Below are 14,657 nucleotides of genomic sequence, written 5' to 3' on the forward strand. Positions count from 1 at the left end.
CAGGAAGGATGTTGGCTAATCGAAACGTTATGTATCGCTTTGGCACATTAGCCAGGTTAATTAATATTTCTATGCTTTATTCTCCCCCCTGCTTTGAGATCTGTGCATTTCAAACAGGGAAAAAGGAAAGTCGGCTCCATACCTCAGGCTCCTTTTATGGTGTGTTTTCAGTATTATTAACAACTAAAACTTAAACTCCCTCCAGCTCTGACACTTCAGCTGACGCTTCAGCTCCATCTAGAACTTGCACTTCAGTTTAAAGGTCAGCGCCATCCAGTGCTTAAACTGACATTTCAGTTCTAACTTCACTTTAACTCTTTTGAACGCCTCCGTCTCCACGTACACTTCAGCTCCGTTCAGTGCTCACACTTCAACCAGCACTTACATTCTATGTAGTGTTTACACTCGGTTAGACGTCAGCCATTCTCTGAGCCGTCAGCTATCGTCTGATCATCATTTAGCCTCTGGGGGGAACAGCCAATGTTTCGGGCTTCCGGTGTAGCCAGCGGAAATCTGGATAACGGATATCCGAGCCAAGACTTCCTCTTCCATGCACCGGTCATTGTTTATCGTCTGATTAGAAACTTTCAAACCCTACAACAGCGTGACATTTCAGCTAACCTCTATGCTAATACTACAGACCGAAAACACAGCATGTGTCTGTTAAAGGAGGTTAGATCAACCTTCAAGTCCTCTCGGACACTTTTTCTCTCTTTTCTCCACTGACCCTTCAGCCGATGCTTCGGCTCATTTTAGCACATACGTGTCAAACTCCCACAGCTCGATCCCAGAGTGACTCTTTAACTCCTTTCAGTGCTTGTGCTTCAACTGAAGCTTAAATGCAGGAGTCACTCCATCTCCTTCAGTGCTCCCTCATCAGTCGCTTCAACCTCAGCTGATAAACACATTTGAAAAGCTCCAAAGAATCAACATTTTAAGACATTCAAGCCGTTTCAAATGTGGGCCTCGCTCCCTGTTTGCGTCCTGTATTTCCAGCAGTCTCAACGCTTACAGGCGCCTTTAATGGGCTCTTATTTTGACAGCCCATTGTTTTCATGGTGGTTTGATTTAGAGTTTCTTCTGGAGTACAATGCGTCTGATGAGGGCAGAATTCATGGCAGACCTGAGCGCGGCACTCATGTCAAAGAAAACACCTTCAAATAGACAGCGCAAAGCACTGAAAATCAATCAGCCGAAGACCAGTCTTTTGCTTTCATCTCCAGCTCTTAAACGGTCCGACACACTTGACGCCCACGCAGGCCGCCGCCAACAGTCACCACTCCAACGGCTTGCGCCCACATCACACGGGCAGTTCAAGAGGGGAAGGATGGATGGGGGACGAAAGCGCCGGGAGGGCAGGTGCGACTGCCGGGAGCCAGGCTGGGGCCGGCGGGAGAGGAAGAGGAAGTAGAGAGGAAGAGGAGAGAGCACAGACGCACCCACTAGAAGCTCTCTCCGGTCATCCATCATGTCTGGAGTCCACCCTGCAGCACATTGTTCAGCAGCTGGATATTCTCACGCAGGTCAGTTAAACCAAACTGTCAACTGAAGACACTGACGGGGCGTGACGTGTCCGGGCCGGCAGGTTACTGCTGGAGGTGAATAATCGCCCTGAGAGGGGTTTGACCCCAGTGTGGGGTCACATTCACCAATCAGAATGTCCCAGACTGCAATACTGATCCTACTGCAGTATATTTTTCTTAATGAGAACGCTGGTTGAAGCTGGTTTTAACCCCCTCCTTCAAGCCTACAGAAAACTGACGCCAAGTCAAATAAAGACATTAAACACCAACCAGAGGCCAGCCCAGGTCGGCTTCATGGTTTACCTGCCCCCACCGCACCTGTTTGAACAGGTGTCAGTAGCAGCTGATCAGTGAGAGGCACAGCAGGCTAATGATTTAGCTTCCTGAAGCAGAGCTTGTGACTGGAGGATTTCACATAATTTGTGTTATATTTAGCAGTTATTTTTAATGAGAATTCATTGTGTAATTATTCTGTCGCTGCTTTAAAATGATGGTCCCTCCCCTCCCACCCCACCTCCTCAAACACAGACTGTTTCAGTGCTGGAGGAGCGTCTCACCCTGACTGAGGACAAGCTGAAGGAGTGTCTCCTCCACCAGTCCCACATTCTGAAGGAGGCGCAGTCATCAGGAGGGAGGCGGAGGACGGAGAGCGAGGAGACGGACGGATCACCTGTCCATTCCACTTGAGGACGAGCTCACCCGCCCTCAGACTGCGGCACAAACACACACACCGCACACACACACACACACACACACACACACACACACACACACATTTGTGTTGCTTAACCCCAAGACTGCCCGACACGAGTGTGTGTGTGTGTGTGTGTGTTTCTGTCTATGTACATATGTGTGTGTGTTTTTAAATGTCCACCTTGGTGGTCTCTCTCAGGGGTCAGTGGGTTAATCAGGATTGGGCTGGGATGGTTTTTGTGTGTGTGGATGTGTGTGTGTATGTGTGTAATAGCGACATATTTTCTCCGTGTCTTTCTTCACCTCTTAAGGATATCCAGCTGTACAGCCAAGCCGAGTCTGGCCGGGACATTCCAGTCTGTGTGTGTGTGTGTGTGTGTGTGTGTGTGTGTGTGTGTGTGTGTGTGTGTGTGGATATGGATATGGATATGGATGTTACATCCAATCGAGACAGCTGCAGCTATGAAAACAGACGCCACTTGTCTGCTGTATGACCCGTGTGTGTGTGTGTGTGTGTGTGTGTGTGTGTGTGTGTACATGTGTACTGTTGTGTGTTAGCACATGTTTTAGCAGTCAGTTGCTTCAGCAGTAACATTTTTCATTGTCATCTTTTTGCATCTTTGCATAAAGCTGTCTAATTTTCAAACTCGGTGTGTATGGCCTCAGACACACCTCGTGTAAATATCATTTATATGAATAAATCCTCTGTTGTGTTGCACTGAAGTCATTAGTGTCGTCTGTGTCTCTGTCCAGACAAAGGCTGATAACACCCCTTACACTCTTAGACACTTTAACCCTCATCTTATGTTTACAGGTCTGTTATAAGTCTGACAGGTCGCACCAGTTAAAAAAAAAAAGGCTGCATTTGGATAAGTGAGCGTGTGGGATCTCAACACTACCAGGAGAAACATTTGGACTTTCTAGGTCAAACATTTGAGATTCTACAGTAATTCTACATGTGATGCTTTGTCAAAACGTTATACAGTGATGGTTAGAGTATAACGTATGAGGTAGTTTGTCATTGTTAGCTCTGAGTTTTTCCTAAAATACACTGACATCCAATCAAATCAAGCTTATTTCAGCTCAGTCGAGGGTTACGGTGTCTTTTAAAGATCTGGACTCAATATGTGGCTCTAACTCATCATGTGTCATTGTTATTGTGCTGGCGGTGGTGGGCTTCCATACGCTGTGTAACTCTCGCCTGTTATGTGGCGAAGCTCGTTCATCTGATGTGTGTCACGGCCTCTCGTCTCCACCGGCGACTGTGAAGTGTTTTGGCTGGCTCTCGCGCGGCGTGGAGACTTCAGCTGTTTATGTTTTTCCAGCGGCGGAGATGTGGTGAACGATGCGGCCGGGTCGGGAGGAAGCAGTAAAAAAGCCACATGAAGGGGGGAGCTCTCCGCTGGCTGTTGTTTGCCCTCCCCACCACATCCTTAGCTTCCTCCCTGGCTGTCCTCCTCCTGCTTCTTTTCTCCCTCCCAGTTACATAAAGTGGCGCCGAGACGGGAAGACTTCAGTTTTCATGTGACATTAAAAAGATGAGATGCATAAAATGTGAAATACTAAAACAGAAACATTCATTTCTAAAGAAAGACCTGAATAATTTCAGACCAACATCCGTCTGTTTCCCCGTCTGTCTCGTTCTATCCACACAATTGTTCAGAATATTTGTCTGATATGGACAAAACTGGCCATGTATCAGTGTAAGTTTATTTGAAATCACCGTTTCAAGTAGCCATGTTCTGCTGTTCTGCAGTATAATACACAAAACTCTTCACCAAACTAAACAGACTCAAGCAGCTAATTTGTCTGCTTGCAATATTTTCCCCCATGTATTCTGGGAAATGTAGGAAATACCCATTTGAAGATTTATTATTATAGTGAGTATTAAAGATGGAGCTGGGAGGGAAAGTGAAAAGACAACATAATAAACCAGATTTTGAGATGAGATCGACCCAAAGTTCACTGACTCATTTGTTCTGGGTTGAGATTTTGAGCGTATCACATCTTTAAAGCTCCAGAGCTGTTTCCAAGGTCGAGCATGAGCCGTCAGACTCGACTCTCACAAGAAGTCCTTGAAGTGCTCAGAAGAATGAAAAGTATTGAAAGCGTTTAAATACACTGAATGCCATAAAATCCTGATGTCCAAGACGGTATGTGGATCGTCCTTGTAACACGCAGCTGAACCCAAAGTGACTCCTTGACGAAATGAGAATGAGCCAAGATGACCTCACTGTGCAGAAATGTCCCCTGAAGGCCTCACGCTGTTTCCATACCAGTGGAAGCACAACAACACACAAACAAACTCAGCTGTGTGTGTGTGTGTGTGTGTGTGTGTGTGTGGGTGTGTGTGTGTGTGTGTGTGTGTGTGCGCAGAAGCAGGAGAGAGAGTCTCGAGCAAACGTTTAACAACCAATTTCCACCTTCACTTCCACTTCGATCTCATTCAGTGCACGCAGGTCTTGTTTTACAGCGCACACACCAACCCTTGTGTGTGTGTGTGTGTGTGTGTGTGTGTGTGTGTTCAGCATGTTGGGAACATGCATGATCACATAACCTGTTAATAGCTTCCTGGAGGAGGAGGTTCCTGTTGATACTGAGCCGGGCTCACAGTTTACTGCTGATGCTGTTGTCCTTGACTTTACAGGCTGTGGAAGCGTTTGTGGAAACACGGCTTCGATATCTTTTAGTGCTGCACAGATTTATCAGACTGATATTGACCTTTTATCAGAGATCTGCTGGTCTTTGTCTGCTGCTGATGTGATGAATGTTCCCAAACATGGAAATTAAACTTGCAGTGAGCATAGACGTCTTAATCTCTTTCAGCTACTTTAACTGCTTCTGTGCAAAATCCTTCTCTCTCATTGGCCACAGCCTCTCCATGTGTACCATCGTTTTACCCCACATGGTCGAGTTGTTGCCTCCTAGCCGGCTCTAAACAGAAGCTACATTTTATCTTTTGCTCTCAGCTAAATCAACAGACCCTCCTCCTCTCCTCATCTTCCTCCTCATCTTTTTTCTGCCACTTCCTGCCTTTCCCTGAAAAACAGGAGGATTGTCTTTTTGGGAAATTCCCACTCGACCCCCTTCAGGGGCTGAGGCGATGAACGGCGGCCGAGGACAAAGCAGGAGGAGAAAGAAGAAGAGGAGGAAGACAGGCAGGAGGAGAGGAAGACCCTGCACCCACGCCTATTGAGTTACAGTGAGTGTCACTCTGAACTCAGGATACGGCCTCAACAATAATTGACTCGAGTTTATCTAGTGTGTGCACCTATTCACGCACACGCAGTGACACCTGTTCAAACAGGTGCAGCGGGGGGGGGGCAGGTAAACAGAGGAGCCTGCACGCTGTTCAACCAGTGGCTCCTCTGCTTGTTTTTATGCCTCTGTTTGACTTTTCCTCGGCCTGTTTGCCAGAAGGGTTTAACGACCTGCTTCCGTCGCCTCGCTCATAAAAAACAAAACAAACAGGTTTTCACCTTTACATGATTGGCAGTTAAAGCTCTCGCTGCTGATCTGGTCAAATAAAATGTCTGTTTCTTTTCACAGGCGACAAATATGCACAGGAGAGGTGCCGTGGTGCAAAATCTAACAGCTAAAATGCAGAATTTTATGATATATGACAGAAACAGCAACCTGTGTGCAGCATGCAAGTCACAAGTCTCGATTTTTCCATCGCATTTACTGGAAAACTGCACCCTAAAACCTTAAAGTACTGTCGGTGATATTCATGTGTTAAAGCCCTGTTTTGTGAGCTGTAGCTCATTTCAAGGATCCAGGACTTCTGGCATAGCATTCTGGGAAATTCAGGAGCTATGCAGGAGAGGTTGAGGGAATGATTGACACTTAAAAAGTAACTCCTACAACAATGAGACATTCAGCTGCTGCACCATACAAACTACCTCACTGCATAATCAGCATCCTTGATAATGTACCATCACATGGTTAGCACAGCGTTTCAGTGGGCTCAGGAAATGGTTAGCTAACTCACACTCTTGTTTTTCCGCTCTCAGGCTGGTACACTGTCACACTGGCACAGATTCACAGCAGGGAGCCGCTGAGTCATTGGCATGAAAATGTGATGACAAACTGGAGGATATTGAATCCTCTGTGTCGTCAGCTGTTTCAAGTGTCAGTAGAAGAAAGTGGTGTTACAGTTAGCTTTGAAAACACTGATCAATCCGTTGAACCTGCGTACTGTTACTCTAATATCACATTATTTATTAATAATAACATTCTGTCTTGGTGATGTGCTGCTCGTGTGGTGATCGACAGCAGTAGATTCGGGCCTGTCGCCTCTTAGAACAGCTGCTCCCATGATTGATTTCAGTATTTCAGAGACCTAAAGGGGTAAGATTCAGATGAATGCAGTCAATCCATTAAAGGACAAGATGGAAAAACATGCATAAATATACAGAATTCATGTGTTTTTTCTTCCCTCATATCCTGTAAATGGCGTGCTGAGCAGTCGACAGGTCTGCACATTTGGTTCATATCCTCCACTTGAATTGTTGAGGTAATCACAGCACGTGTTACATTCATACAGGGTCTTCATTGAAATCACTTAAACGTGTTCCCCTGGAGACGTATGCTCACCACACCGGTCATTGTTTGCTGATGGCTTCAGCGGCTTGTTGGCACTTATTGTTCTCTCGGTAGAACGTTTAAAGAAAGTGACGGCGGCCTGCTGAAAGTAATCCACCTCTGGCACTAACAGCTGCTCGCCGCCTTCTCGACTTCGGCCTCTTCGTCAGTCAACTTTCAGTCAGGCAGCCGAGGCTGAGCAGCAGCCGCCTGATGCAGCGTGGCATGCTGGGACATCTTTGCAGGCTGGTTTCAGCTTAAACACTCGTGGCCTGTTTTTACAGGGCTTAGCGTGTTGAAAGCTTATCTCCGGTGAAAAGGGGGGAGCGGTGGATTAAAAAAAGTGAGGGGAAAGAGAGCGAGCGCAGGAAAAAAAAGCTGACTTCCGCACGGCGAAGGTTCAAAGGGACCTCCGCTCCTGCGTGATCTGTTTGTTGTCATTTGATCCCCGAGTTGATTTTCTATCTCCCTCGCTCTCTTTCGGCCTTCCTGTTCCTCTCTTTCACTCACAGGAAACAGAGGGATGCATGTACACAAGGCCTCTGGCAGCAGGTTCACCCTTTTCCCTTCCTTTGTGGGCCAATAAAATGTTATTTGTCTCTTGTCAAACTTCCTGTATCCTGGACACACAGTGTACTGAACCCTAAATAGTTTTACCTCCATGCATGTAACCCGCTGAAGTCCAGAACGTCTTACAGTCCAATAAGCCCTAAAGGCCACGGAGAATGCTTTTTACTAACACCAATCGTTGGTCTTTTTCTAGGAAAAACTGAATGTGTTAAGCTCTGTCCCTGCATTTGTTTAAGATATTTACATAACGTGTCAAGTGACCATGAAATGTTTTGTGTATGCAAACAGTTGGTGCAACTACAGAGAGCAAACAGCTACCTGAACTACGTCTGAGCGCTTGATTTGCATCAGGCAGAGCAGAGAGCCGGTAAGCATTGATTTGGTCATTCACAGGCTGCGTTTGGTTGAACATGACCATTGTTTCAACGAAGGTGCGTCGAAACCTTTCACTTTCAAACAATGAACCAGGCTCTCGGAACAACTGTAGATGAGCAGAGATGAAATGGGAGGAAGTTCAAATTAAGATTTTGGCAGGATGGAGGACAGTTTTGTGAAAATGTGTGGAGTTCGAACATGAACACGCACCCACGCACTGTGATTAGAGCTCCTGACGCCATCCTATTTCCAGTTTTACTCGTTTTTGTGAAGAGCTGGGGAGATTCAGATATGGAGGCATGCGTCGCTGCTCGCTCTGTTTGAAGCTTTAAAACTTCACAATATCAAAATCAACAATGTACCGTAGGGGGAAGGCTGCAGGGAGCGGCAGGACAGCGAGTGATTAAACATTTCCATTTTTATTAGCAGCCGCTGGACAAAGCACCAGAGTCAGAAACTGGAGCTAGGTCGGACTTAAGTTCCAAAAAAGAGCCTCTGAAGCACATGACTTGATATCTGGAAGCAAAAGCATTCAAGCCTCAAGTTTTGAAGTAAAATCCTGCAAACAAGGAAGCAGAACCTGCTGGGCCTTTTCCCAGCTGCACACTTTGAATATTTATTAAGCGTGTGCACTTTAAGGACTCGTCTTGGTTCGGTAATGACAGAATTAACGCGGCTCTGAAGGAAAGCGCTTCAGTCCCGTTTCAGTGATGAGACTGAGCTCAGTGGCTTCAGCTCATGTTTATTCCCAGAAAAGTAAAAAACAGTCCCACTTCCCTCCAGCTCCCTTTTCTGCTGCCGGCCTTCCGACACGGCTCAGTTTTCACTTGTTTTATCTGGTTCCTTTTTCTCTGGAATAAGCGACCAAACGTGGGAACGGTCTCCGTCCCTCAGATAAGGAAGTGGTGGACTTCCTGGCATCTTGGCGTATCATTGGTCCAGAGCCATGTAGGTCGAAGTTCACTCAAGTGGATCGCACATCCTTCCTCCCTGGCCGTCCGCAGACTGTTTGGTGAGTGGAGCTCCTGTCACGGCCTCCGGTGTGTGTTTATTTTGTGCCTTTAATATTTCTAAGCTCCGATGATTTAAGAACTCGACTGAAAAATAAGAGTTTGTATTTACTTTGTGTTTCTGCAGATTAGCTGGAACGTGCTTCAGTCACGTCCTGTTTTCTAGTGGCCGTTAGAGGAACTGCAGCTCAAGAAACTTCAGCGGTGACTTTGGATCAACTCACAACCTCGACCAGCTGCCCCAAAAAGGCGTGTGTGTGTGTGTGTGTGTGTTTTGGCCTCAGTGGATTCTGAGGAACACAGATTTGCGGGAAGTGCCATCTGGGTTGTGGTGGCAGCTCTGACTGGCATATTCTGTTTGCCCTTCACACACACAAACACACACACACACACACACACACACACACACACACACACACACACACACACACGGTCAACATAACACTCTTCACTGCTGCTTTATGTTGTTCTCTTTATTAATAACGTTCTCTTTAGTCGATACAGTTTCTTATTTTTGCTTTATTATTGTCTTTAAAAGGCCGACGTGGGCCCAGACTGTCAGTTGATTCGTTCATATAAACAATAGCTGTGCCGGCACTGCACATATGTAGATTGAGCCAAAATCTCATGCAAAACTAGAAGAGGCAAAGTCTGCACTGAGAGTTTTACCTTAAATGGACACTGTCAAACTTTGTGAGTCACTGGGAGCACGTCGATCATATCTGCCAGCGCGTTCTGCAGCCAACTGTCCCGGCCAGTTTAACTTCTACATGACGTTTTCTTCTGACGTCAGCGGATGACAGAGAGGAGTTCGGCTCAGGTCAGTTTCATTTTCTTCTTTCTTCGGCTTTCCTCTTGTTTTGGCTTGGGTTGACATGGCAGACGTGTGGTAGAGATGGAGAAGATGTTGATGCTGAATCGCAGGTAGCTGACATTAAATATGTGTAACTGTACATTGGATAACTTTGGGACTGTTGCTCAGACAAAACGAGGATCTGAAGGTGTCACTTTGGGCTCTGGGTCACTGTGATTGGCTCTTTTTACTACATTTCCTCTATGAATTGATTAATCATTTCATAAAAAAGTGACATAGAGCTGAACTGATAGTCAGTAGCTGCAGCCCTAAATGAGTAAATCACACATTTCCTGGAATGCTTTCTTTCAGTTGGCAGATGTGATAAGAAGCTTACCCCATCAGGTAAACATGCTCACCGGCTTTTCATTGATAATCTCAAACACAGTGCATGCTGGTACATGTAGGCCGCGTGCCAGAAGCAGAGGAGAGTGCTGATTTGTTCGTAGTTTCTAACCTGGCTGATGGTCTGATGGACGATCTAAAACGGGTCGTCGAAGCTGGCGTGTGGACGTCGGCAGCAGACCTCTCACACGTCGTCTTCCGCTGTGATTGACAGCCTAACGCACCCTGAAATCGTGATACGCTCTCTCTTCATGTGAGTAAGTGTGTCACTTGGATGGTCTCTTCTTTGCTTCGTGCCGTCCCTTCCTCCCCCTCTCCTCAGGCCTCCATGTGTCCGTTCAGTCATGTGTTTGGCTGCAGACTCGAGGATCTTCTCCTGGTTAAAGGTTTTTCTCTAAGCCTGCTGTCACGGCCTTTCCCTGAGCGCTCCTCCTCTGAGGTGAGGATAGCAGGGATCACATCCTCACACCTACACAACCCTCGGCTTCACCTGCATGTTGATGAATCACAATGCTTGATGATGCTGAAGGTTTGAGGGCAGTAAGATGGAGATGGTTTCACTCAAGGTGCTTCTAGTTGAATTAATGCCAAACAGACGACTAAAGGAACTTAAAAAGCGTAATGAAGGTTAAAAAAAAGGAGCTCTGCAACAACTCAGCTCTCAAAAACAAGAAAAAAAATAATAAAATGGAGGAAATATTACTTAAAATAAGCAAAGTTATCTGCCAACAGAACAGAATGAAATCTTATGAGCTTCTTCCAATAGTGACATGTTTTTCTGTGAGTCAACAGTGACGCTTTCCTTTCATAACAGCATAAAACATGACAAAGTGATCGTAACTTTCACTCCTTTGGATTCGATATGAAAGCATTTTAGAGGTCTCAGTCATCGTGAACATTCACCATGAATGTATGAGTATATATGAATCTTTTTCAGCCCAACATGAATATGGAAAGTACGCAGTGTATAATGGCCTCAAGCAGTTTACACCAGCAGTCTGAATGGATGCTGCTCTTCACTTTGTTCATTCTCGAACTTGAAGCAACGCTCTAAGCCAAAATCCTTTATTCAGCATTTTTGGGCCTCTGGGTCAGCTCCCACAATGCACCTCTGGTGAAGGCCACTTCCCGGTATGTGACAGCGGAGTCTCCTGTCATCAGACTGGCCTGATCCCTCGTCTCTTTCAGCCTCTCTTATCCCTCCATCCTCTTTACCTTCACTGATTGGATTGCTGCTGTTTATGAACTGCTTTCGCTGCCTGCCCGTCCTTCCCTGCTCTTCTCTCTTAACTTGTTTATACTCCACAAGCACTTTTCCTGCTTCACCGCTTCTTTTCTCCTCATATTTCGTTCCATTTCCTCTTATCATGTACTATAAATACGAGGTACAAATGACCGTTCAGTTGTCGAAACATGCGATGAAGAAACTCTGTTGTTGTCCTGAGGAGACATCGGCCTTATTTTTGTCGGGTTGCTAGTCACCGTGATGTGTCGTATGAATTTGGGTTAACCTAAAAATGAAGGTGGAAGTGATTTTTTTTGTGGCTTTACATTCATCAACAACTCTACTGTGCATCAGTGCCATGACAAAGGATACAGCTGTCATGTCCCCTGTGCAATTAGATGTGTTTTTGGAGAGGTTTATGTGGGTGTGAACCCTCCAATTAAAGTGATGACAGGAACACAAAAACATGGGCGCACTGTGTGTGAAGCGCTGTTGACTTGCTCCATGCAGGCTGTTTGTGGACACTGTGAAATGCACTAAATCTTCCAAACTGCAATGTTCCACTTGATTGTTAGCGATACTCCCCGACCAGGCCTTTCCTTTCCATCGCAGCACACAGCAGGTCTGCAAAATATCAAAAAACACAGCAAAATAACCGTTTTTGTGACCAGAGAAACCAGAGCTGTGTGTCTGAAACACAGCTCACCAGAAACTGTCTCCATATTCTGCTTTAGCTTGATGCAAAATGACAGAGTTTCGTGTTCAAGGGAAAGATTTTAATAAGCAAGGCTTTGGTGTCACAGCCACAGCTTGCTGCTTCCTGTCTCCCAAATGGTTTGCTGACCTTTCCACTGAATGTCAGGGCAGCAGAGTGGCTCCCAATCTTCTGCTATAACCTGCAAAGTCTCTCCCACCTAAATAACCTCATCTGCTCTCAGCGTCGAGCTCCTGTCAGTTCATGATTTCGCTAAAATTAGACACGAAAAATTCATTTGCTCCACAATGTTGAGCGAAAGGACGCAGCAACCATTACGACCACCACTAAGTGAAAATGTCAAACAAATACCCAGTTTAATAAATATCCAGATTAAAATCCAGATTGGTAAAATCAGACAGGAGGACCATAATTCCATGAAAGACCTCCATTAACCATCAGATGTTACTAATCATCTGTTCCACGGTGTTGATGACAGTTGCCATTAGACAAAGATAGCAGTTGATTACATTTGTTTATGTGAATTTGTGCCCTCGCAAAACCTAAAATTAGAAATGGAACGGAAAAAATAAAACTGCTCAAAAACACATTTAAAAAAAATCCCTTTAAATGACAGGCTGGCAATAACAACCCCCACAAACAGACCTAAAGCAACAATGACTTGATCCTATCAACACATATTGTCTGCCTGATATCTTCCTCCTCTGTGCCATAGAGCCCCATTGTGCCACGCTGTTGTGACAAGTTCCCTCATTACCATGAACACACACACACACACACACACACACACACACACACACACAGTGTAGTTTATTTTGATTCAATCCCACATACACCATCCTGTTGCAGAAATACTCTCGACAGCACCAAATGTGTGTTTAACCTCTGAAAATAGTCCCTGACAAATCCACTATTTACTCCTGTTTGTGTAACGTTAGCTAAAAACCAGTGTTTTAGGAAACTGCTGGACCTTTGAGAAATGGAACTATATAATTGGGAGCCGTTTTTATCTTTTTGTTGGTGAGTGCCACAGACAGGACAGGCAATCAGAAAGCAGAGACGGGCTCACACATCTTTGGTTTTCAGTTTTTTATGGGATTTGCTGGAAAGAAAACTACAGAATAACCGCAGCTTCATCTTTTAATGACAATTTACGCTTAAATCCTGAAAAGCAATAACCTTTCGCTGCAATGGATCGCCTTTAATAACCCTGATGTTTATGTTTGTGTGTGTGCGAGTCTTTTGGAAAAGCCCTACTTCCTCGCTCCAAGCCTCTAATCTAGCAACTTGCCAAAAGACAAAAAAGAAGTCTTTCCTCCCAAACACAGCAGTGCCCCCCAACTCCCACCCATTCTCCTCCCCTATAATCCCCACCAGGTGTTGGTGAACCCAAGCCGACACGCTGCCCCCCCTCCACCCTCTCAGCCCTCTCCTCCTTCCACCACTTCATCATCCCCCCATTCCCAGAATCAGATAACTCTCCTTCACCCGCGAGGAGAAACACTTTGTATCTGGCACCCGCTGTTGTTATTCCCTCTCTCCTGGCGTCTGTCCCTCCAGGTTCACCCATCCCACCCTCCTCTCCCCGTTTTCTGCACTCCCTCCAGCCTCCTCGCTCCTGGGTCCGGATGTACTGGGTCCATCTGTCAGCGCGTCTATCCCCAGACTGGAGAAAGGGAGGGGAGGGAGGAGGGAGTCGACAGACGACAGAAAGCGAGAGGAGCAGCCAAAGGGCTCAGAGGAGACGGCGCTCTCTGTCAGAAACGGCTCCTCTCTTCTCCCTCATAATAATAAACAGGAATTTTTATTCGCTCAGGAAGTGCACGCCCCGTGTCAGGTGACTCGAAAGCAGGAAAGGACCCATCCACCTTAGTTCTTTCTTTGCCAGCAACCGAAAACCCTGAACCTGGAGTTCTGCTTTGAAGTTCACTTTCATCTGATGGTTCGCCAGCCTTTGTAGCCGTAAACGGTTTTCCAAAGAGCTTTTACGTAAAGGCCTGTTTTAGAGAAACTGTGATCTTCCCATGGGAAGATAAGAGTGTCTTCCCCTAAGTTCCCCCTTTGAGGCCTTGATTTCACGCATCATCAATCCTGACCTGTGTAACCCAATAGGGACCCTTTGTTCTTGACATCAAAGAGGTCCCAATGGATCAGAGATCAATCAGCGATTGATAGCACAAAGTGGATTCCACCCGTTTGGAAATCCATCAATACCGCGACCACGGGGGGAACCCCTCTTCAGTTAATTGATTGATTTGATTAGGTCTCTTCCTTTCTTATTCCCAAGGTAACTGGATTGTCCCTCTGCTTTCACCGGTCACACGTGGAGATTTTTTTACAAGACATCTTATTTTCACCTGGCTGTTTTATCCTGCACGAGTTCTCTGATGTTTCCAGATCGTTCTGGTCTTCTAGAAATGTGAGGTCTTGTCTGGTCTTTGATAGCTTGTTGGATAACGCCAACTTCTGTCTCTATAGTTGTTAATAGCAAGAAAAGCACCAGTTTTCAATAATGTGATGAGATTGTCTTAATGTTTTCAATCCAATTCGATGACTGTCAGAACCAAAAACACACAACTTAAAGCAACATTAGCTGTTTTCCGTCAAGGTGTTTTTATGCACATTTTGAGATATCGCATTGGAAAAAGCTTGATGGAAGCAGCAAAATTGACCCGTCTTTTTATGTAGCATAACGCTCTTCATCCTCATAATCTTCATCACCAGACAGCCTGAAACATGGCCAATACTTACTGACATGAGAGAA

The 14,657-nt window shown here is 45.7% G+C and overlaps 1 protein-coding gene across 4 annotated transcripts in view; it reads left to right on the forward strand.

The window, feature by feature from the left end:
- The window catches only part of poc1b (POC1 centriolar protein B), a 61,615-nt gene that overhangs the window by 38,828 nt on the left and 8,130 nt on the right, over positions 1-14,657 (forward strand). Inside the window, exons 11-12 of one of the 4 annotated variants that reach the window (XR_013077239.1) lie at positions 5,267-5,418; positions 7,659-7,737. Coding sequence is in view for 2 of the 4 variants with exons in the window: in XM_076732335.1 (XP_076588450.1) it covers positions 1,224-1,523; positions 2,052-2,210 (459 nt within the window). In the remaining 2 variants the exon portion in view is untranslated. Of the gene's footprint in view, positions 1-1,223; positions 1,524-2,051; positions 2,983-5,266; positions 5,419-7,658; positions 7,738-14,657 lie in introns of those variants that run through there. The other 3 variants (XM_076732335.1, XM_076732337.1, XR_013077238.1) reach the window with 3 other exon arrangements.

Source organism: Chaetodon auriga, chromosome 6 (genome assembly GCF_051107435.1).
Source record: "Chaetodon auriga isolate fChaAug3 chromosome 6, fChaAug3.hap1, whole genome shotgun sequence".
Taxonomy (NCBI): domain Eukaryota; kingdom Metazoa; phylum Chordata; class Actinopteri; order Chaetodontiformes; family Chaetodontidae; genus Chaetodon; species Chaetodon auriga.